Source organism: Salmo salar, chromosome 10 (genome assembly GCF_965601325.2).
Source record: "Salmo salar chromosome 10, fSalSal1, whole genome shotgun sequence".
NCBI classification, from domain to species: Eukaryota; Metazoa; Chordata; class Actinopteri; order Salmoniformes; family Salmonidae; genus Salmo; species Salmo salar.
In genome coordinates, this window is record NC_138300.1 from 121,288,215 (window position 1) to 121,311,326 (window position 23,112).

The window sequence follows — 23,112 nt, forward strand, 5'->3', positions numbered from 1 at the left end:
AAAGCCTTTTTGAAATCTGATAAAGCAGCTGGATTAACAAGAAGTTAAGCTTTTAAACGACGTAAGACACTTGTATTTTCATAAATGTTTAATATTACGATTTTGTATTTTGAATTTAGCGCGCTCCAATTTCACCGGATGTTGTCGAATTTGATCCCGTTAACCTGTTAGGGCTAGGGGGCAGTATTGACACGGCCGGATAAAAAACGTACCCGATTTAATCTGGTTACTACTCCTGCCCAGTAACTAGAATATGCATATAATTATTGGCTTTGGATAGAAAACACCCTAAAGTTTCTAAAACTGTTTGAATGGTGTCTGTGAGTATAACAGAACTCAAATGGCAGGCCAAAACCTGAGAAGATTCCATGCAGGAAGTGGCCTGTCTGACAAGTGTTGTTTCATCTTGGCTCTTTTTATTGAAGACTGAGGATCTTTGCTCTAACGTGACACTTCCTATGGCTCCCATAGGCTCTCAGAGCCCGGGAAAAAGCTGAACGATATCGAGGCAGCCTCTGGCTGAAACACATTATCGCTTTTGGCAAGTGGCTAATCAGAGTACTATGGGCCTAGGCGCGTGCCCGAGTCGACCGAATGCTTTATTTTCTTTCGTCTGTTTACCTAAACGCAGATTCCCGGTCGGAATATTATCGCTTTTTTACGAGAAAAATGGCATTAAAATTGATTTTAAACAGCGGTTGACATGCTTCGAAGTACAGTAATGGAATATTTAGAATTTTTTTGTCACGAATTGCGCCATGCTCGTCACCCTTATTTACCCTTTCGGATAGTGTCTTGAACGCACAAACAAAACGCCGCTGTTTGGATATAACTATGGATTATTTTGAACCAAACCAACATTTGTTATTGAAGTAGAAGTCCTGGGAGTGCATTCTGACGAAGACAGCAAAGGTAATAAAATTTTTCTTATAGTAAATCTGACTTTGGTGAGTGCTAAACTTGCTGGGTGTCTAAATAGCTAGCCCTGTGATGCCGGGCTATCTACTGAGAATATTGCAAAATGTGCTTTCACCGAAAAGCCATTTTAAAATCGGACATATCAAGTGCATAGAGGAGTTCTGTATCTATAATTCTTAAAATAATTGTTATGCTTTTTGTGAACGTTTATCGTGAGTAATTTAGTAAATTCACCGGCAGTGTTCGGTGGGAATGCTAGTCACATGCTAGTCACATGCTAATGTAAAAAGCTGGTTTTTGATATAAATATGAACTTGATTGAACAAAACATGCATGTATTGTATAACAATGTCCTAGGGTTGTCATCTGATGAAGATCATCAAAGGTTAGTGCTGCATTTAGCTGTGGTTTGGGTTTATGTGACATATGCTAGCTTGAAAAATGGGTGTCTGATTATTTCTGGCTGGGTACTCTGCTGACATAATCTAATGTTTTGCTTTCGTTGTAAAGCCTTTTTGAAATCGGACAGTGTGGTTAGATTAACGAGAGTCTTGTCTTTAAAATGGTGTAAAATAGTCATATGTTTGAAAAATTGAAGTTTTTGCATTTTTGAGGTTTTTGAATAACGCGCCACGGGATTACACTGGCTGTTACGTAGGTGGGACGATTTGGTGCCACCTACCCTAGAGAGGTTAACGGGATTTCCGCACTAAGAGGCTAAGGACAAAGTCAAGGTATTGGAGTGGCCATCACAAAGCCCTGACCTCAATCCTATAGAACATTTGTGGACAGAACTGAAAAAGCGTGTGTGAGCAAGGAGGCCTACAAACCTGACTCAGTTACCCCAGCTCTGTCAGGAGGAATGGGCCAAAATTCACCCAACTTTTTGTGGGAAGCTTGTGGAAGGCTACCCTAAACGTTTGACCCAAGTTAAACAATTTAAAGGCAATGCTACCAAATACTAATTGAGTGAATGTAAACTTCTGACCCACTGGGAATGTGATGAAAGAAATAAAAGCTGAAATAAATCACTCTACTATTATTCTGACATTTCACATTCTTAAAATAAAGTGGTGATCCTAACTGACCTTAGACAGGGAATTTTTACTAGGATTAAATGTCAGGAATTGTGAAAAAATGAGTTTAAATGTATTTGGCTAAGGTGTATTTAAACTTCCGACGTCAACTGTAGGTATGTACGTCAGCTTTGACATCGGTTTTGCACATCAGCGTTAAAACTAGACATCGGGCCGATGCAGATGCTGGCATTTTTAGCTAATAACGTCCGATTCCGATATGTTCACCGATATATCGTTCATCCCTAAAATACAAGTGACTCTGGACGACAACAATGCTTTTTGATTGAAACATTAAGGCTGTTTTTCACAAAAGAAGTAAAAATCTGCTTCACGTTTTGTTTCCTTGCCACGACACTAACGAGTATCGTGATTGTCATGGCCCTAATTTTAAAAAGATCTTTGCACTATCCTGGAGTCTTTTAGTAAACATCTGTTTTTCTGTTGTGTTTTACATGTGATTGTCTGTATGCCCTTTGCTGCAAAATAAATTGCCTCGAGGACATGAAAGTTCTCAATCTGAATAGTCTTGAAGGCAGCTCAGCTTCTTTACGGACTTGTAAGACCCCTGCATCTGTCACCAGTCAGAGATAATGCCTAGGCTTTAGCGCTGTAGGAAAACAGTCTTAAAGAGAGGTGTTGTTTAAATCCTCACCTGCATGAAGTTGTAAGGCCCCTGCATCTGTGACAACAGGTTCTGGACCTCCTGCTTCCTGACCACCGGGTCTGCAGGGGGTGTGCCTGGGGGCGTGGCCCCGTTCAGGGGGTGGGCCTCTGTGGTGATAGGGGGAGGGGCAGACTGTACAGGCTGTTGCAGGATGGTACTCACCGCCTGGAGAGAAAAAAAAAAAAAAAGAAAAAGGGGGGGAAAGTATGGTCAGTAGTTGTCATGGAAACCCGGGAGGACCTGGGGTTGCAAATCTCCGGATACTTTCCCGGTCTATAAACAAGATCTCTTAAAAAAAATAATAATAAAAAAGGCCTTTATGGGAACGTTTTTTTTTTTGTTGAAAGTTGCAACCCTAAACTGGCGCTCTACAACCAGAGTTGGTTACTTTCTAAATATACTGCTCAAAAAAATAAAAGGGAACACTTAAACAACACATCCTAGATCTGAATGAAAGAAATAATCTTATTAAATACTTTTTTCTTTACATAGTTGAATGTGCTGACAAGAAAATCACACAAAAATAATCAATGGAAATCCAATTTATCAACCCATGGAGGTCTGGATTTGGAGTCACACTCAAAAGTAAAGTGGAAAACCACACTACAGGCTGATCCAACGTTGATGTAATGTCCTTAAAACAAGTCAAAATAAGGCTCAGTAGTGTGTGTGGCCTCCACGTGCCTGTATGACCTCCCTACAACACCTGGGCATGCTCCTGATGAGGTGGCGGATGGTCTCCTGAGGGATCTCCTCCCAGACCTGGACTAAAGCATCCGCCAACTCCTGGACAGTCTGTGGTGCAATGTGGCGTTGGTGGATGGAGCGAGACATGATGTCCCAGATGTGCTCAATTGGATTCAGGTCTGGGGAACGGGCGGGCCAGTCCATAGCATCAATGCCTTCCTCTTGCAGGAACTGCTGACACACTCCAGCCACATGAGGTCTAGCATTGTCTTGCATTAGGAGGAACCCATGGCCAACCTCACCAGCATATGGTCTCACAAGGGGTCTGAGGATCTCATCTCGGTTCCTAATGGCAGTCAGGCTACCTCTGGTGAGCACATGGAGGGTTGTGCGGCCCCCCAAAGAAATGCCACCCCACACCATGACTGACCCACCGCCAAACCGGTCATGCTGGAGGATGTTGCAGGCAGCAGAACGTTCTCCACGGCGTCTCCAGACTATGTCACGTCTGTCACGTGCTCAGTGTGAACCTGCTTTCATCTGTGATGATCTGTGGCGAATTTGCCAATCTTGGTGTTCTCTGGCAAATGCCAAACATCCTGCACGGTGTTGGGCTGTAAGCACAACCCCCACCTGTGGACATCGGGCCCTCATACCACCCTCATGGAGTCTGTTTCTGACCGTTTGAGCAGACACATGCACATTTGTGGCCTGCTGGAGGTCATTTTGCAGGGCTCTGGCAGTGCTTCTCCTGCTCCTCCTTGCACAAAGGCGGAGGTAGCGGTCCTGCTGCTGGGTTGTTGCCATCCTACGGCCTCCTCCACGTCTCCTGATGTACTGGCCTGTCTCCTGGTATCGCCTCCATGCTCTGGACACTACGCTGACAGACACAGCAAACCTTCTTGCCACAGCTCGCATTGATGTGCCATCCTGGATGAGCTGCACTACCTGAGCCACTTGTGTGGGTTGTAGACTCCGTCTCATGCTACCACTAGAGTGAAAGCACCGCCAGCATTCAAAAGTGACCAAAACATCAGCCAGGAAGCATAGGAACTGAGAAGTGGTCTGTGGTCACCACCTGCTGAACCACTCCTTTATTGGGGGTGTCTTGCTTATTGCCTATAATTTCCACCTGTTGCCTATTCAATTTGCACAACAGCATGTGAAATTTATTGTCAATCAGTGTTGCTTCCTAAGTGGACAGTTTGATTTCACAGAAGTGTGATTGACTTGGAGTTACATTGTGTTGTTTAAGTGTTCCCTTTATTTTTTTGAGCAGTGTATAATCCATTAGTTGTAATCAGTTACAAAAACGTTTGGATTACCCAAACTCTAAAGTAATCTGAATGGTTTGTTACTTTTAGATTACTTTCCCCTTTAAAACAAATAAAAAGGCATTAGAAGACAAACAATATTACCAATTTTTTGCTGGATAAATTAATGTTTACATAGCTGGCCATAAATCAATGTTGCATTTTACTTTGTGTTGGTCATGTAGGCTTCTTCTAACTCATTGCTTTCTCCTACATGTAATACCATTAGGCTATAAGTCTGTCAGATTCAGTCATTTAATTTAATACTGCTCCGGTCTTCAAAAATTGGACTTGGAAATAGATTAGGGAAAACATTGTTTGACCGGAGCATAACCCACAAACTAAGAAATCATTATCATAATCTGTCGATTATGATTTGGTTGTCATGGAGGACTGATTTGGTTCACTGCTTCCAGTTGAAAAATAAATGCTGCTCTCATGGAATGGCATACTTTGTGCAATACCGAAAAGTGCTATTTGCGTGTTAAAAAATGTAAATTTGTTCTTCCACCACACTTTCTCCCTCATCTCAAACTTTCCAAGTGCCAGTTGTTTTTCCCAGTCACAGCTCATGAAGTACGCTTCATCACCTCCATCACCTTCATCACCCCGGTCTCCGTGGTCAGGCTCCTCACCTAACGTTACCGTTCAGGGGACGCGCTGCTGTAACTGGTAAATTGGTCGTCTCTTCAGTCGAGTCCTGCGCTGCATTCCGTTATGTAAACGACTGCCTGAGCCTTGGATACAGCAGCCAGGATTGCGCCAAACGCGCGTCACTCGTTCGCTTACAGCCAGTAGTGATCTACCCCCCCCCCCCAAATAAAACCTCTTCTCATCGGATCTACACGAATCACGTTGGTCACCTATTTTGGATTCAAAACAGCGAATTTCGCCGAAACGGGACTAATTTGCATCCCTGCTGCGGTCATCCTAACATCCAAGCGTTTATTGAAGTTGGATCATCTTCGGATGCCGCCAGCAGTCTCACCATTGGAAGACTTATCTTGGAGTGTAGTTTACAAAAAGCCCTTTCCTGCCATATTTCCGCGATCCATACTAAATGTATTTGGTGTCAGTTTCCGCTTGCTTGTCAGAATCGCTCAGGTGGAACAAACTTAAACTTGCACCTTTTTTTCCCTCCAATGCGGATTTGAATGTCATTGAGATTACACCTTTCTGTTAACTTTCGCAAACGTCCTTTATGAAAATGTAACCCTAGACGTAATCTAGTTTTTTTTTTTTTTTTTTTTAAGTATATAATTTAATTACATTATGTTAGCTGGTAATGTAATGTTCGCTGGACTTTATCCTGCTAACTGTTCCAAATGTCCGAACTGAATTTGGTAAAAGGGCTTTTATGTACTCTGCGCCGTCGTCTTGGAAAGCCTTACAAAATACTGTTAAACTGGAAGAACTTGTCCCGATTGGTTTTTTAAAAATCACTGATGAATGATCTTGAGTCTGATTCCCTGACCTGTCAATGTTTTTAATTTGCTGTTTTATGATTTTGTTTTACTCTTGTGAATTCTATGGTTTTTATTAGATTACTTGTAGTTTCATGTTATTTGTCTGTAATTTTTGTAATGACTTGGTGCTGCCTATCTTGGCCAGGACGCTCTTGAAAAAGAGATTTTAAATCTCAATGAGCCCTTCCTGGTTAAATAAAATAAAAACGGATGTTGCTTTTTTTTTGTAATCAGATACATGTAACCCCTTACTCCCTGACCCTGTCTACAACCTACCTGACTACTTTCCCAAATACAATGTTTAAATCATTATTTTACACACACACAGGTTTGTGTGGGGCATGTGCAATGGATCTTTAACAGATACTGTCTGTTAATAAACTGAACATAAAACATTTTTATTAAATATGAATGTTTCTAAATCAACAACAACAAAAAGATACCCATCAGCTTTCAGTGAGTGTTGTGTGATGGTAGGGGAGAGAACCAGTGGACTGTCAGTGAAGAGGACATTAGAGTCAACACAAAATGGAGGACGAAGGATGTAGTAGCCAGGAACAGGCGAGCAGCATAAATACCTCTGTTTCAGTGGTCCACTCATCTCCTTGCTCCTTGTCGTTGTATGTGGTGTCTAGAATGAATTGTCTGTTAACGAACTGAAAGACAGAAACAAGATGGCCGCCGTCACAAACCAGCCGAGTCATAAGAACTGAAATAGAAGGGTCGTGTTCAGTAGGCACTAAAACGGAAAAAAAACGTCCCGAAATCAGTGAATTTGAGAAGTACTATGTGAATTAAATTTGTCCAATAAGAAGCACTCATTTTAGTTTTCCGTCACAAAATGCTTGGCCATTATTTACTTGTTTTAAGTTTGGCCAAAATTAAGCTCTAATCAGCACGACCCAGGGTATGAAAGCCTCTCTCACCTCTGTAGCTTCCACCTCAATGGGCTCTATGTACTCTTCAACTATTTCGCCCTCTGGAAAGAGAAAATAACTTTCAGAACGCAGGACGAAAGACGTTCAATCAACATCTTTATTGTCCCAATTGGGAAATTTGTAGTGGTGGTAAAATAAAAATCAACAATACAACAAACTTAAAATGAAGCTAACAGCTACATTCTGTATTGCTTACAACTTGCTTACAAATTAACTTTAAAAAGTGTACTTAAGCTAACTACATTTGTATTGCTTACAACTTGATTACAAATTAACCCAACTAAAGTGTACTTTCGCTAACATTGGTATTGCTTCGTCATTTAAAAATAAAAATGGGGGAATAAGTGCACATTTGTAAGGATGGCCAAGGAAAGAGACCTCGTTTAGCTAACATAATGTATAACTTTGGTCAATTTATAACTCAGTGCACATTTCTAAACGCCAACGTCAAAGATTTTGACCTGGGTCGACGGCCTGCTCCTCGGCCTCCTCACACACTCCATTCTGGTGAGACTGGGCTTGGTCAAAGTACCCGCTTAGCAGCACTCGGTCCAGGCTGTCCTTCAGAGCTTTGTCTGGGTAGGGAGAGGAATTGAGAATACCATCAGAAACACCATTAACAAACATGTCAATGTACAAAACAATATGGTGGACGTCTACATTTGAGAAGAATGTTTTCAACTAGGCAGTGACTGCTGCTGCCAAAAGGGACCATCTGATACCCTTTTCAAACCATCACGCCAACCCAAACTGTGATGGAGCCATCAGTAACTATAGAAACTCCATTTAAAAAAAAAAAAAAAAAAAAAAAAAACACACTACACTGTTGATATATGCAATATGATGGTGGACCAATCTAACCAGTGAAGCTAACAAGAAACGGAATCGAGCTAATCATAAGTCCAATCTGTTTTCCAAACAGACAAATCACCTTTCATCAGGACAATAACCTAAAACACAAGGCCAAATCTACACTCGAGTTGCTTACCAAGACGACATTGAATGTTTCCAAGTGGCCTAATTATAGTTGACTTGAAAATCTGTGTCAAGACATGAAAAACGGCTGTCTAGCAATGATCAACAACCAACTTGAGAGATTGAATAATCTCAAATAATAAATGAGCAAATATTGTACAGTACAGGTCGACCGATTAGGATTTTTCAACGCCGATACTGATTATTGGAGGACCCCAAAAAAAAGCTGATACCGATTAATCGGCCGATTTTGTTATATATATATATATATATATATATAAAAATAAATGACAATTACAACAATACTGAATGAACAATGAACACTTATTTTAACTTAATACATAAATAAAATCCATTTACTCTCAAATAAATAATGCAAAAACAGCATTGGAGAAGAAAGTAAAAGTGCAATATGTGCCATGTAAAAAAAGCTAACGTTTAAGTTCCTTGCTCAGAACATGAGAACATATGAAAGCTGGTGGTTCCTTTTAACATGAGTCTTCAATATTCCCAGGTAAGAAGTTTTAGGTTGTAGTTATTATAGGACTATTTCTCTCTATACCATTTGTATTTCATAGACCTTTGACTATTGGATGTTTTTTATAGGCACTTTAGTATTGCCAGTCTAATCTCGGGAGTTGATAGGCTTGAAGTCATAAATACCGCTCTGTATCAAGCATTGCTAAGAGCTGCTGGCAAACACAATAAAGTGCTGTTTGAATGAATGCTTACCAGCCTGCTGCTGTCTACCATCGCTCAGTCAGACTGCTCTATCAAATCATAGGCTTAATTATAATATAATAAACACACAGAAATACGAGCCTTTGGTCGTTAATATGGTCAAATCTGGAAACTATCATTTCGAAAACAAAACTTTTATTCTTTCAGTGAAATACGGAACCGTTCCGTATTTTATCGAACAGGTGGCATCCTTAAGTCTAAATATTCCTGTTACATTGCACAACCTTCAATGTTATGTCATAATTATGTACAATTCTGGCAAATTAATTACGGTCTTTGTTAGTAAGAAATGGCCTTCACACAGTTTGCAGCAGTTTGGGTCCCCTGGCTCGTTGCATATACCCTGACTCTGCTTACACTGAACGCAAGAGAAGTGACAATTTCAGGCACAGCATTGATGATATGCAACGCAGGACAAGCTAGTTAAACTAGTAATATCATCAACCATGTGTAGTTAACTAGTGATTATGTTAAGATTGATTGTTTTTTTTAGAAGATCCGTTTAATGCTAGCTAGCAACTTACCTTGGCTCCTTGCTGTCTGCACTCGCCACGCAGTCTCCTCGCGGAGTGAAATCTAGTCAGCGTCCAAAAATGCTGATTACCGATTGTTATGAAAACTTGAAATTGGCCCTATTTAAAAATTGGCCATTCCAATTAATTGGTCGACCTCTACAGGTGAGCAAAAGCTCTTAGAGACTTATCCAGAAAGACTCACAGCTGTAATCACTTCCAAAGCTGATTTTAACATGTATTGACTCAGGGGGGTTGAATACTTATCTAAATCAGGATATGCTAGTTCCAAAATCATTGTGTGTACCCCCCCCCAAGGCCTCAGCAATAACTGCCCCCCCCCCCCCCCCAAGGCCTCAGCAATAACTGCCCCCCCCCCCCCCCCAAGGCCTCAGCAATAACTGCCCCCCCCCCCCCCCAAGGCCTCAGCAATAACTGCCCCCCCCCCCCCCCAAGGCCTCAGCAATAACTGCCCCCCCCCCCCCCCCCCCCCCCCACCAAGGCCTCAGCAATCCCAAACCACCACTCATATCGCCTATGCCATGATCACTCATATAGAATGCACCCTCATAAACTACTGTACAAGGCCACGGAAATCACAGAACAGACAGGAACTGGGTTGCCTTTTAGGGTCTCCAAGAGATCTCCCTGAAGACAAGACACCTCAGGATATGAAGGAGAAATCTTGTCAGCGAATAGTTATGTGACAGACAGCGGATAGTTACCACTGGCTGTTGAGAGCTGGCAGTAAGTCCAGACACACTCACAGAATCGTTTCAGTCTTTTCCGAGTTATAAATCCATTTGCCACAATATCCTGCCACCTACTGTGTAACTAAAAGAAGACAAAGAGTCTTCCTGAATAATTTATGTGTTTCCTGTCTAGAGAACAAATATTAGACAAAGTCATTGGCCAAACTAGCCTGGTCCCAGATATATTAGATCTGGGGGAACAAGCTATGGCCAAACTGGAAGACCAACCCCCCCCCTCCTTGCAATGCTACTTTAGAGTCACTGGCATTTAGATTTGTATTTTTTTATAAATGAAAATAAAATGCTTTTCACTAGCTTCCATCAATACAGAGACAACTGCAGAGGGGCCTGTTAATGATGTAACTAAAATTAAACATTAAAAAGAAGTATGCTGTAGAACAGAAATGCTTGTCAGCTAGAATACAGAATCCTCTCAGCAACATTCAGACGGTTTCACGTCACTGAACAGACCCAGGCAGTTGTTGGTTAGACTTACACGTAGTTCCTGCCACAGCTTTGTCCTTTCCCTCCAACAGATCCATGAGGTGTTGAGAAGCCTCCTCGTACTGGTCAGTAAACCTGCAATGGGAGTGGTAAAGTTGGAACTTGGGAAAGTAAGATAATTTCTCCCCCCCCCCACACACACACACAGTTCAATGCTCCTGCAGTTTTATTGAGTGCAACATTGACACAAATGTCTTAGTCAGGCTTGAGTTGCAACTCCCTCTCAAATCTGGGTTTTCCAAAATGATAATAAAGTGAAACCCCAGCTTCTAAACATTCAAGTTGACCATCATGTTCATCATGTTCATTTGACAGATAGCTGAGAACCTGAAACCCAAGACATGTGGACGTTTTTTAGATTTTCTATAACATATCTTTTCTCCCACTGTCTAACCTGGTGTTTTGGTCTGGTTCTGGTCCCACTAGTTTATAGAGCTCGTCCAGGGCAGTGAGCTCCGTGTCGGTGAGGAGTGAAGGTGTGTCTACACTGGCAGCCCCTTGTCTCAGCTCCTGCCTCACACTGTCCTCTCCCAGCCTGTCCAGGAGGAACTGGAGCTCCAGGATAGTCTTCAGCCTCTTCTGCTCAGACTCTTCTCTCTGGAGCTGTTCCCGTCGCGCTGCCTTCTTCACCGCCTTCTGGATCTGGAGAGAGAAAAAAAATAAAAAATAATCACAATTCATTGGTCACATGGGTCGAATACGACTGGTACAGACTTTACCGTGAAATTCTTGCTTACGAGCCCTTCCAAACAACGCAAAGTTAATAAGTCAAGGGGTCTGAATACTTTCTGAATACACTGTATAGTCTAGTGAGTATGCACATGGTTCATGGAAGAGAGTCAGTGCAGATAGTTTGGGTATCAGTCTTATGGCTATTCAGCAGTCTTATGGCTATTCAGCAGTCTTATGGCTATTCAGCAGTCTTATGGCTATTCAGCAGTCTTATGGCTTGGGGAGCCTGTTGGTCCAAGAGCAAATTCTCCAGTACCGTTTGCCAGACAGATAAGGAGTCAGACCACAATGTTTTTTTATTATTTTTTTTAAATCAGTCTCTTGGTACCTCTAGCATACAGGAGCTGTGGTGTTAGCCATATCAATGCAAACAGACATGGGGATAACACCAGAGGCTCCCAGCACCAGAGGCTCCCAGCACCAGAGGCTCCCAGCACCAGAGGCTCCCAGTGTTAGAAGAATACTTTATCATCCATTGCCATTTTCTATTTCAACCTCCAAAGAAATACACACACAGACACACACACACACACACACACACACACACACACACACACACGGCTGGAATCTAGGGCCAGAGCAGTGCACCCTGGAGCAGTTTAGTGGTCAAACATCTTGCTTACATCTTGTCCCAGTGAAAGAAAGCTCTTCTGTAACTCCCTGGCAAACTCCAGGTTATTAGTCACTTCCTGATACTTGGTCAGGGCATCCTTCAGAGACGAGAGAAAGAGAGAGAACGAGAGAGAGAGGAAACTGGTTAACACAGAAAGCCTAACATATACTGTTCAAAGTCTTAAAATGCATTGCATCCTTTCTTCCTGCTTCCTTGAAGCAAGTACTGAACTGAAGACATAGGCTAATTGGTGAAAGCAATCCAGTGGAACACTTCCAAACACCAATCCAGTAATGTTAGTTGAGTGACTACATATGACTCACACAGTATGTTGTTGAACGTTATAAAACTGGGTGGTTCCAGCCCTGAATGCTGATTGGCTGACAGCCGTGGTATATCAGACCACATATCACGTGTATGACAAAACATTTCATTCCATGCTGTAGTTACATTGGTAACCAGTTTATAATAGCAATATATTAATATACCACGGCTAAGGGCTGCGTTGCGTCGTGCCCAAGAACAGCCCTTAGCCGTGGTATATTAAGCCATATACGCCACACCCCCCTCGAGCCTTATTGGTTAATTGACCCACCAGTTGGTCCCGGTTGAGACGTTCCCCTTTATTCTTCTTAGATTGATAATCGTCCAGCTTGCCCTGTAAAACAGAAAGGATTAGAACCATTACAGTATGTTGCAATTGAACCAAACAGGGGCTTGATCTGATGGTATAATACAAACCTAAAAATATATCTACATAGTAGGACGGCAGGTAGCCTAGCGGTTAGAGCGGAGGGTCGGCAGGTAGCCTAGCGGTTAGAGCGGAGGGTCGGCAGGTAGCCTAGCGGTTAGAGCGGAGGGTCGGCAGGTAGCCTAGCGGTTAGAGCGGAGGGTCGGCAGGTAGCCTAGCGGTTAGAGCGGAGGGTCGGCAGGTAGCCTAGCGGTTAGAGCGGAGGGTCGGCAGGTAGCCTAGCGGTTAGAGCGGAGGGTCGGCAGGTAGCCTAGCGGTTAGAGCGGAGGGTCGGCAGGTAGCCTAGCGGTTAGAGCGGAGGGTCGGCAGGTAGCCTAGCGGTTAGAGCGGAGGGTCGGCAGGTAGCCTAGCGGTTAGAGCGGAGGGTCGGCAGGTAGCCTAGCGGTTAGAGCGGAGGGTCGGCAGGTAGCCTAGCGGTTAGAGCGGAGGGTCGGCAGGTAGCCTAGTGGTTAGAGCGGAGGGTCGGCAGGTAGCCTAGTGGTTAGAGCGTTGGACTAGTAACTGAAAGGTTGCCATATCGAATCCCCGAGCTGAAAAAGTACAAATCTGTCGTTCTGCCCCTGAACAAGGCAGTTAACCCACTGTTCCCCAGTAGGCCATCATTGTAAATAAGAATTTGTTCTTAACTGACTTGCCCAGTTAAATAAAGGTTAAATAAATAAAAAAACAGAGCTGAAATGTCTCAGTTGTTGGTTGAAGTGGGAAGCAGATGCCCCGATCTTCATTCCTGGATTAGTGTGATTTTTATTCATTTATTGTTGTTTAAAGTGTATGATTAGGGCCAACAACAAAACATTAAAACCTGCAACAGATATCCAATGGTAACCTCACCCCCAGGTTCAATTGCTAATGCCATGGTAACGGTAACAAAAATGAGAGGTTTGTTGGACACCTCTGAGCAACACAATACAAGTGTGTCTTCACAGCTAGTAAGTTAAATGAGATGGACAGCTTCTCCAGAACAGCAAACACCACGTGTTTAAACTCTAGTCCAGTGTTTTCCCCAGCTGTGATACTCCAGTACCCCCCAACAGTTCATATTGTTGTTGTGGCCTCCCTGGACCAGCACACCTGACTCAACTAATCATCAGGCCCTTGACAAGTTGAATCAGGTGTTGTGTGTTGTTGAGGGTACTGCAGGACTGGAGTTAGGAAACACGAATAAAAATAAATACAAAATAAAAACACTTATATGGTGAACACTTGCTAGCTTAAAAATAATGGACTTTCATCTTGCAAAAGTGTATTTTGAACTAATGCTGTGGCCAAAAACATTTCTAGAAACACTCATCTAGCCATGTTTGAGCTTGCCTAGCGAGCTACTTTGTGATAACACAAAGCCTAACTAAAAGTGAGAAGTTGATTTCAACTAGACCGGTTATTCATGCAATTTCGGAGAATGATCATTATCATGTAACATTGCCATTTCAAGACATCAATGCCAACCAACAATTTTGACTGCAGACAGTCTCCATGTTATTAGGCTGTAGCCGTTTACCACGCGCTTGAAAAATCTGCCAAATTAAATACGACGCTAAACGTTTGTATGATTCTACACATATAAATAATGTGTCATAATTAATTGTATCTGCCTAATGTGCTTGCTAACTAGCTTGCTACACATGGGAACACATAGCTAGCTACAGTAGCTAGCTAGCGTAGGGATTCTCAAACTAGGATCCACAGCCCTCGACGGGTACTGACTAGGATCCACAGCCCTCGACGGGTACTGCAGGGGCTCTGTAATTATTTTCTGGGGGGGATATATTTTGGGATAGTTTTGTGAAATTATTTGAATATTGCTAGCTGCAACAGAATACTATTGTGGATAAAAAATATGTGCCTCTGTGTCCAATATAACAAAGGAAGTTAGAGGTAGTTTCATTGTTTTTAGCACAATGACTGGAAGTCCACAGGAACAGTTTGCATGGTAGCTGTTCCTGTTCATCTGCCTCTGGGGGGGGGGGGGGGGGGGGGGGGGGGGGGGGAGTACATAAGTGGCTTCATTGGCAAAATATCCTCCTTCAAATAGAGGAAATTACAGTAATTGGAGCTAATTTGTTTAATATAAAAAGTAATTTGGAAAAACAGTTTGTCTCAACTTAAATGATACCGTCTGAAAACTAACAATCAAATAAAAGCTAGACAACAAGGGACAATCAATAAAAAGTAGTGTTACTCAGTGCACATGCCCATTGATTTTGTTATGTTTGAGCAGAGAAACACAGCATTGGCCAAAATGCATGAAATTAGCTTTAAAACTGCAAAAATGTTCTTCGCCGCCAAGATATCCTTCTAGCTAATAGACTGTTAGAGTTTACACTTCCACTGATCTGTGGTGAGGTCAAAATAAAACTGCCTACCGTATGAATTCATAAAAATAAAATAAAAAGTTGATTACTTTAACATATGATGGGGGTCCCTGGGTCGTCGGTTTGCCTGGGCGGGGGTCCCTTGGCAAGAAAGGTTTGAAAACCCCTGAGCTAGCTTGCCAGTCTGCAGAGAGGGACTGCACTTTCATCATGCAACTGTAAAATGTCGGAGAAGACAACGTAATGTTGCAAACTAAGCAGTGAGACCCAGAAAGCCAGACGCTGTGTCTGCAGCAATGATGACTTACTAGGACGGCTGTGTCTATTGTAGAGCACCCCCTCCTCCCCTCCAAAACACATTTGGAAGGAATTGGATAATGCAATGCAATTTGCATTGATTGATTTTGTTGGAGAGGAAACTGCTGTCATGATCAGCACAATGATGTTGGCACTGAACCTGTGCAGTAGCCTATGGGTCAATAGAAAAACCATGCAAGAAGTAACTGTTGTCCATCAAAACAGAAATGTCTGTTTGCAGTCTTTTTATTTTTTAATTCAACAAGTCCCCAGACACTACACACAAGACGCTGGAAGCAATGCCGAAGAGCTGGGGTGTATCACTACGAACCAAACGAGAAGGGACCTAGCTGAATTTGTCCAATTGATACTCTCGCAGGCCTGGAATTTTGTGGTTTTAGGGACAAGACCATTTGGCCTTCAAGAGGTGCCCAGTCTGCCAGGGCACCAAAGCCATCATCTCTGCCAGGGCACCAAAGCCATCATCTCTGCCAGGGCACCAACCAAAATATCCAATGAACCCCCCCCCCCAATAAAAACACTTCACTATTCTGTGAATGTACGTTTTTGTAAATGTACCTAACCTACAAGGCCCCCCCAGTCTAAGGCACTGTAGCTCAGTGCCTGAGGCGTCACTACAGACACCCTGGTTTGAATCCGGGCTGTATCACAACCGGCCGGTTTTGGGAGTCCCATAGGTCGGTGCACAATTGGCCCAGCGTCATCCGGGTTTGGCTGGTGTAAATAAGAATTTAGTTCTTAACTGACTTGCCTAGTTTTTTGTTTTTTATTCAATGTGTAGCTCATAGCCTGCTGGGTACAGCCTGTCATGGAGGCGCCTGAAAATGGATCCAAACTTTTAAAAAAAGTGACTTAACACAAACAACTAAATGCCTGTCATGTTTGATAAATAGAATGTAGGATCATTACTAATATTTATGTCTAAAGACTTGATCCTGTGGACATACTGAAGGCACTAAATCGTTCATATAGGAGAGAAAGGTGTGTTGCACACTGCAAACTCACTCACCTTGCAATCTGAGCAACGTTTTGAAAATGATTTAACTATAAACGTAATTGTTTAAAACCTGGACATTTCTTCATTTTGAGGCATGTCTTACTGTGTTCTGACCATAGGAATGTTAAGTGGATAAATTATATATATATATTTTTTAAACACTTCCTCATATGCCATTGAAACCAGTATGTCATGTTCTCAACTTTCTTTAGTTGTCCAGCAACCAAAGACACAATCCTAGTCATTAACAACCCATGCTAGTTGTTGCATCTTTAAAATCTTCCTTTCTTAAAAGGACATTTTCATCGGTCATATGAAACCGCTCGCATCTGCAGAGCGCTTTTGAGCCAGCTGCATTTTGGAACATTTGTGCTTATAGCTTACTGCCATGTGGCATTTGCTGCTTTTCTAATGTGAAGAAATAGACTAATAGTTTATCAACATTTTAAGCTAAACGTTCTGATCTGTTGCATCAGCCTCATTGCTTTAAAAAGTGTTATTTTTTTTGTTAATAGGGGTTGAATTAATTAGGGATCTATCGTCCCATAACTGTCCCAGTGTTTGTTTGGAATATTTATTTCTCGTACAGAACGACAAGTTGACCAACAGAATAGGTCAACTTTTCTACTACGGGGGAAATAGTAGATTAACGAACAGCAAAAGCATTAGCCTGTGTCACTCATCTTGTTGGCTGACAAACAGTAAATGTAGACAGTTCATACATCTTCAATATGCACCTTGGAATTCGATAATGACACGTGCCTTCGCTTGTTGCCCAAGTCTGCAATGGGTGTGAAAAGAATCCAATCATATGATGGCATTAGCTAATAAGAATTGAGATATCTGAGAAAGCCATGCGAGTGAGGTGCTTCAGAGCACTACGATTGTCAGCCGGGAGAAGGGAATACTAATTATTATATTGGCAGGAGGTAGCCTTGTGGTTAGAGCGTTGGGTCAGTAACCGAAAGGTTGCTAGATCGAATCCCCCGAGCTGACAAGGTGAAAATCTGTCTTTCTGCCCCCTGAACAAGGCAGTTAACCCACTGTTCCCCGGTAGGTTGTCATTGTAAATAGGAATTTGTTCATAACTGACTTGCCTAGTTAAATAAACAATGTTTTAAATGGAGGTATCAAAAGGCAGAGGCACTTTTCACCCTCATCACAATTGTGGAAGTTTCATTCCCCAAAAATAAAAGGAGACTTGCCTTTTTCTTCTCCATGTTGCGGACTTTCTTGTCGACGACGCCCAGGACTTGCTTCATTGCCTCGGTCTGGGCCCCAGAGGACTGCCCTCCGCCCAGGGTGATCTGTCCAGGAGCAGATCCCCCATCTGGGCTGGCCGACTGCACTGTCCTGTTACCATTCATTGCTGAGGGCATCTGAATAGACAAACGCGAGAGGTACATCAATAAGTTAACTATGGGAGGTGGAGACGAGTAACAATGGATGGATTTAAAAAAAAAAGTTTCCCCAGACACTCAAGTTTGCTTTTTAGTGTAGGTCTAGACTTAAATCTTTGTCCAGGAAACCACCCAACACATCTAACAAAAATAACTGCCGATGTAGACAACTTTCAAATTGTGGTTGAGCATAAGAAAGCCCATCTATGTTCACATCATTTCACTTGCCCAGGAGGGAGGAATAAGTAAGACAGTTTTAATATAGCCTTGGATTGGTGCACAATGGGCGTCATGGTGGAATATACATCTAAGGCCGACAACTAGTTAGTTTACGTCCACGGTCCACTTGATTGAACAGCTCAAAATAACTCATGAACTTGTTAACCAGTTTCAAGAATATTAGTTGACCTAGCTCACTAACACGTCCAACTCAACGTCAGCGAGATGATAAGCTAGCTAGCTAACTTTAAAATAGCTTAGCATCGCATAAAGCCCGTACCAAGAGCCTTATCGTCTATCTGGCCCGTACCGTTAGCTACCTGCTAGTAGCTAGCATGGAGCAACGCTGGGATGCACATTAGCTACACTTATGATCAAAGGAGAAAACGTATTCGATTATCCAATGTAGATGTAACGTTAGTTAGTTAACTAAACGATTTAGCAATTGTGGCTCATTAGCTAGCTATAAATCATCGCGTAACATTAGCCAACTTTATCTGTGATGCAGCCAACGCGATAGCTCAGCTAGCTAAAGTTAGCATATCATTAGCGAGAATAGCGGTGTCTCACAGGTTCATTTGGCTAGCTTTATATTTTATATTTACTTACCTTTATGCACTATGTATCCACTGAGAGGGGGGGGGGGGAGCTTATTCACGAGAGAAATACAACAGCGCAAGGTTTTCTTTCTTTTGTTTATATTGTGTTGCTTTCTTTTTCTCTTTTCAATAGTGAGGATGCGCCCAGCCGGCCTCACCGAGTTGAGACGGTTTGATCCGTGAAGGAAGTCTTTATAAAGAAGAAGGTCCCATTTCGGCTGTCCAAAACATGCCAGACTGATCTAAACAAACCAACTGGGGATAAAACACTATATACAGACAGCTTGTGAAAAACTGAATTGCGATGTTGATTAAATATTAAAATGTACATAACAGATTGTAAGTTTCTAATACGGCCAAAAAATGTGCATTGCCAATCTTCGACCCAAAGAAATCGACCCAAATTTGCTAAATAACTTTGTATTGATTTGTTCACGCTCAGCGCTCTTGTACTGTACAATGCTGTTACAGTGTCTGTAATCAATGCAGTGGTTTTAGGTTCAAGTTTTTCCAGATTAATATAGCCTATTGCTAACTACATGACATTGTGACATTGTTGAGTCGACAGTTTTTATATGTTAAGATGTTTGGTGATGATATCGATGTATTTACTGTACATCAGCAGGGGGCAGTAATGTGACAGTGTTGTGTCCTCCTGAACAACATATAGTTCAACTAGTCTTTTAATTGACTTTTTGCAGTAGCTTGGTGGTAGTTGAACAAAACTAAATAAAAATGTTGGTAGTGTTTCAGTAGTTAATTACTTCTTTTTTTGTTGCCATGCAGTGGCTAACTACTGGAACTACACACTACTTTTATTGTAAAAAAGAAGACAAAATATGGGAAAAGTAGGCAAGAATTTCCTTTCTTTTTCAGCATTAGACTCACCTAATTCTCACTTGGAACTTAGTTTTTGTGTTTAATAGGCTAAATGACACATTCTGTTAACATCTGACTACAGATCTGTTCTTGCAATTTGTATTCTATGACGTTTCAGATTTAGATATGATACTTTTTCACAAAGTACCTTGGATTTAGTAAACTACTTTTTCAAAGTAAACTATATTTTTATTAGTGTAGCTTAAATTATTCCAATGTGAAGTAATTGGTAGCTTGGTAAACTATATTTTCAGAGTAGCTGTATACCGTAGGTCTATGACTGTCGGATTGGTGACCAAGATTCCTGACCTATTTTTGCTTTTAAATTCTGCACCATGGCTCACCGGAACTGAGGACCGGCACCTGAAATGTTCTTCTCTTTGAGTTCCTGCACCTATTATAGAATATTAGCTCAAAAGTATTGTGGAGTTCCTGAACCTTATGTATACTACTACAGCTATTACTACTGCCTAGTTAAATAAAATACAAATAAAATATAATGGTCATACACCAGGTACTAAATGTGATATCAAGCTTATTTGGTCACAAGTCCTATTTGGATTATCTGGCTTTTCTTCTATTGGTTTGTTGATTCAATGGGGTGGATGAATTGAACATTATGCCTCAGCGTTTACATTTTATTTGTATTGTTTATTTCTCCTTTATTTAACCAGGTAGGCTAGTTGAGAACAAGTTCTCATTTACAACTGCTACCTGGCCAAGATATAGCAAAGCAGTGCGACAAAAAACAACAACACAGAGTTACACATGGAATAAAACAAGTGTACGGTCAATAACACAATTGAGAAAAAAAAGAAAGTCTATATACAGTGTGTGCAAATGGCGTGAGGAGGTAAGGCAATAAATAGGCCATAGTAGCAAAGTAATTACAATTTAGCAAATGAACACTGGGGTGATAGATGAGCAGATGGTGATGTGCAAGTAGAAATACTGGTGTGCAAAAGAGCAGAAAAGTAAATAAAAACAATATGGAGATGAGGTAGGTAGATTAGGTGGGCTATTTACAAATGGGCTATTTACAGCTGCAGCAATCGGTTAGCTGCTCAGATAGCTGATGTTTAAAGTTAGTGAGGGAAATATAAGTCTCCAGCTTCAGCGATTTTTGCAATTCGTTCCAGTCATTGGCAGCAGAACCCAATCGTAACAGACATAATTATTGGCATTTCCACAATTTGGAAACATGACAGTTTAGCTACTCAAACAATTCCCCTCCATTTAGAAATACATGGAAATAAAACTCTCTCACTGTCTATGGGGTGTTCTCTATTCCCATGAAAATTAACGTCCCTCTGAAATACATTCGGATGTTGTTTCTTCAAGTTAGAGCATGTATTTAACGTCAAACTCTCCAACAGGGCAAACTAACCAGAGTCCTTAAGAATGTGGAATCGGCCTTCATGAGGTTTTGTTTGGCTTATTCAGGAAGCAGTTAACATGGTCGCGCTGCTCTTTGATTGCACTGGCTCATTGAAAGGCTGTTTTTTTAGGGATACTACTGATTATGGGAGGATCCCTAAGGGAAGCGAAGCTCCCTTTCAACGAGTGACTCATTTCCTCTCCATGGCAACCTGCTGTGTTCCAGTTAGACAGCAGGGCTGTCCTGTTTGTCCTCCATTTTCTAAACTATTGTAAAGAGGCCAGGGTAATGTTCAATAAGCAATAAAGAAAAAAAATACAATGTCTTATTGGACAAGTCCAGGTAGTCCCCTCCTGTTTCAGGATGCTTTTTTCCATTTTATGCATAATGAACACAACCCCGGCTAAAGCTCTGACATCTGCACTTATCAGCAGGAGCTTGACAAACCATCAACTCGATTCTCCTCTCTCCAGTGTATTTTCTCAAAGTTCACCACGGTAATGGTCTAATAAGGCAGAATGAATCAGATGGATTTTCATTGAAGAGAAGTGAACTAAACTTAACAAAAATTAGCCAATAATGGATTTGCTTCAGATTATAGACAGGAAGCAGTAGCCTGGCTATTGCTGCTCCAGAGTTTGCAGTTTCAACACAGTGTCCAGAGCACTCTCTCTCTAGTTACAGGAAATAGGCCTGTGTGTGTGTGTGTGTGTGTGTGTGTGTGTGTGTGTGTGTGTGTGTGTGTGTGTGTGTGGACAGTCTGTGATGGATGACCACGGTGTCTTGCCAGTAAATGGATGCTTTAATTAGAAGAAAACAAGGAGTCTACATGTGTCCAACAAGCTTTCTCTACCCTTAACCTTGTTCTGAACACCTCCAAAACAAAGGCCATGTGGTTTGGTAAGAAGAATGCCCCTCTCCCCACAGGTGTAATTACTACCTCTGAGGGTTTAGAGCTTGAGGTAGTCACCTCATACAAGTACTTGGGAGTATAGCTAGACGGTACACTGACGGTACCTTCTCTCAGCGCATATCAAAGCTGCAGGCTAAAGTTAAATCTAGACTTGGTTTCCTCTCTCGTAATCGCTCCTCTTTCACCACAGCTGCCAAACTAACCCTGATTCAGATGACCATCCTATCCATGCTACATTACGGAGACATAATTTATAGATCGGCAGGTAAGGGTGCTCTCGAGCGTCTAGATGTTCTTTACCATTCAGCCATCAGATTTGCCACCAATGTTCCTTACAGGACACATCACTGCACTCTATACTCCTCTGTAAACTGGTCATCTCTGTATACCCGTCGCAAGACCCACTGGTTGATGCTTATTTATAAAACCCTCTAAAACCCTTTTGGTAGACCGTCATTGTAAATAAGAATGTGTTCCTAACTGACTTGCCTAGTTAAATAAAGGTTAAATAAATAAAAAGGTTCTGTATGGGATGTAGTCCATGTGGTGACCTAGCCAGGCCCCAGATCTGTTTGTGCTGTCTTTGCCAACTCCTATAACACAGTGACCATAGAAGTTGGGAAGAGAACACAAACAGATCTGGCGCCAGGCTAGTTGTGACCGACTAAAATCCCCAACTTTCATGCTGATCAATGAGCTTGACCTAATCTCGATAGTTCACTATATGATTACAGAGAGGTACAATTGGTATCTACGACAAATAGTTTTACTGTTCTCTTAATAGCCCCGACACATTATATTTTCCACTTGCCTTCAAATTCCACCCAACAGCCTTCAACTCCATTATGCTCTCTCTCTCAACGCCAAACAGCACAAAACAGGAAGCCAGATATGAGCGACACCACTTCCCATAAGGTCATCTAGCATAGATACTTAACTGTTTGTTTCCCATTTTCTGCTGTTAGACACCAAAAGCCTCAGCCGGTGAAGAACAGTCCTGTATACTAGATCATATCCATTCAAATGGTTTGACTGTCCAAAGTTCAGATAGCTTGGTAGCCAGATCTGTTTCTGCGTTACCATGTAGTTACAGTATAATATACCGTGTTGTCATGTTACCATGTAGTTACAGTATATTATAATGTGTTACCATGTAGTTACAGTATATTATAACGTGTTACCATGTAGTTACAGTATATTATAACATGTTACCATGTAGTTACAGTATATTATAACGTGTTACCATGTAGTTACAGTATATTATAACATGTTACCATGTAGTTACAGTATATTATAACGTGTTGTCATGTAGTTACAGTATATTATAACGTGTTGTCATGTAGTTACAGTATATTATAACGTGTTACCATGTAGTTACAGTATATTATAACGTGTTGTCATGTTACCATGTAGTTACAGTATATTATAACGTGTTACCATGTAGTTACAGTA

General features: G+C 41.7%; 1 protein-coding gene across 2 annotated transcripts in view; it reads right to left on the reverse strand.

The window, feature by feature from the left end:
• The window catches only part of LOC106561714 (caprin-1), a 34,338-nt gene extending 11,724 nt beyond the window's left edge, over positions 1-22,614 (reverse strand). The window contains exons 1-10 of one of the 2 annotated variants that reach the window (XM_014125928.2): positions 22,472-22,614; positions 17,478-17,651; positions 12,490-12,552; positions 11,905-11,991; positions 10,944-11,191; positions 10,542-10,624; positions 7,527-7,640; positions 7,054-7,106; positions 6,706-6,783; positions 2,650-2,826 (exon numbers count right to left, since the gene is read on the reverse strand). In XM_014125928.2, coding sequence (XP_013981403.2) covers positions 2,650-2,826; positions 6,706-6,783; positions 7,054-7,106; positions 7,527-7,640; positions 10,542-10,624; positions 10,944-11,191; positions 11,905-11,991; positions 12,490-12,552; positions 17,478-17,651; positions 22,472-22,504 — 1,110 coding nt within the window. In that variant the 5' untranslated portion in view covers positions 22,505-22,614. Of the gene's footprint in view, positions 1-2,649; positions 2,827-6,705; positions 6,784-7,053; positions 7,107-7,526; positions 7,641-10,541; positions 10,625-10,943; positions 11,192-11,904; positions 11,992-12,489; positions 12,553-17,477; positions 17,652-18,500; positions 18,847-22,471 lie in introns of those variants that run through there. The other variant, XM_014125929.3, reaches the window with a different exon arrangement.
• Between the last annotated feature and the right edge of the window lie 498 nt (positions 22,615-23,112).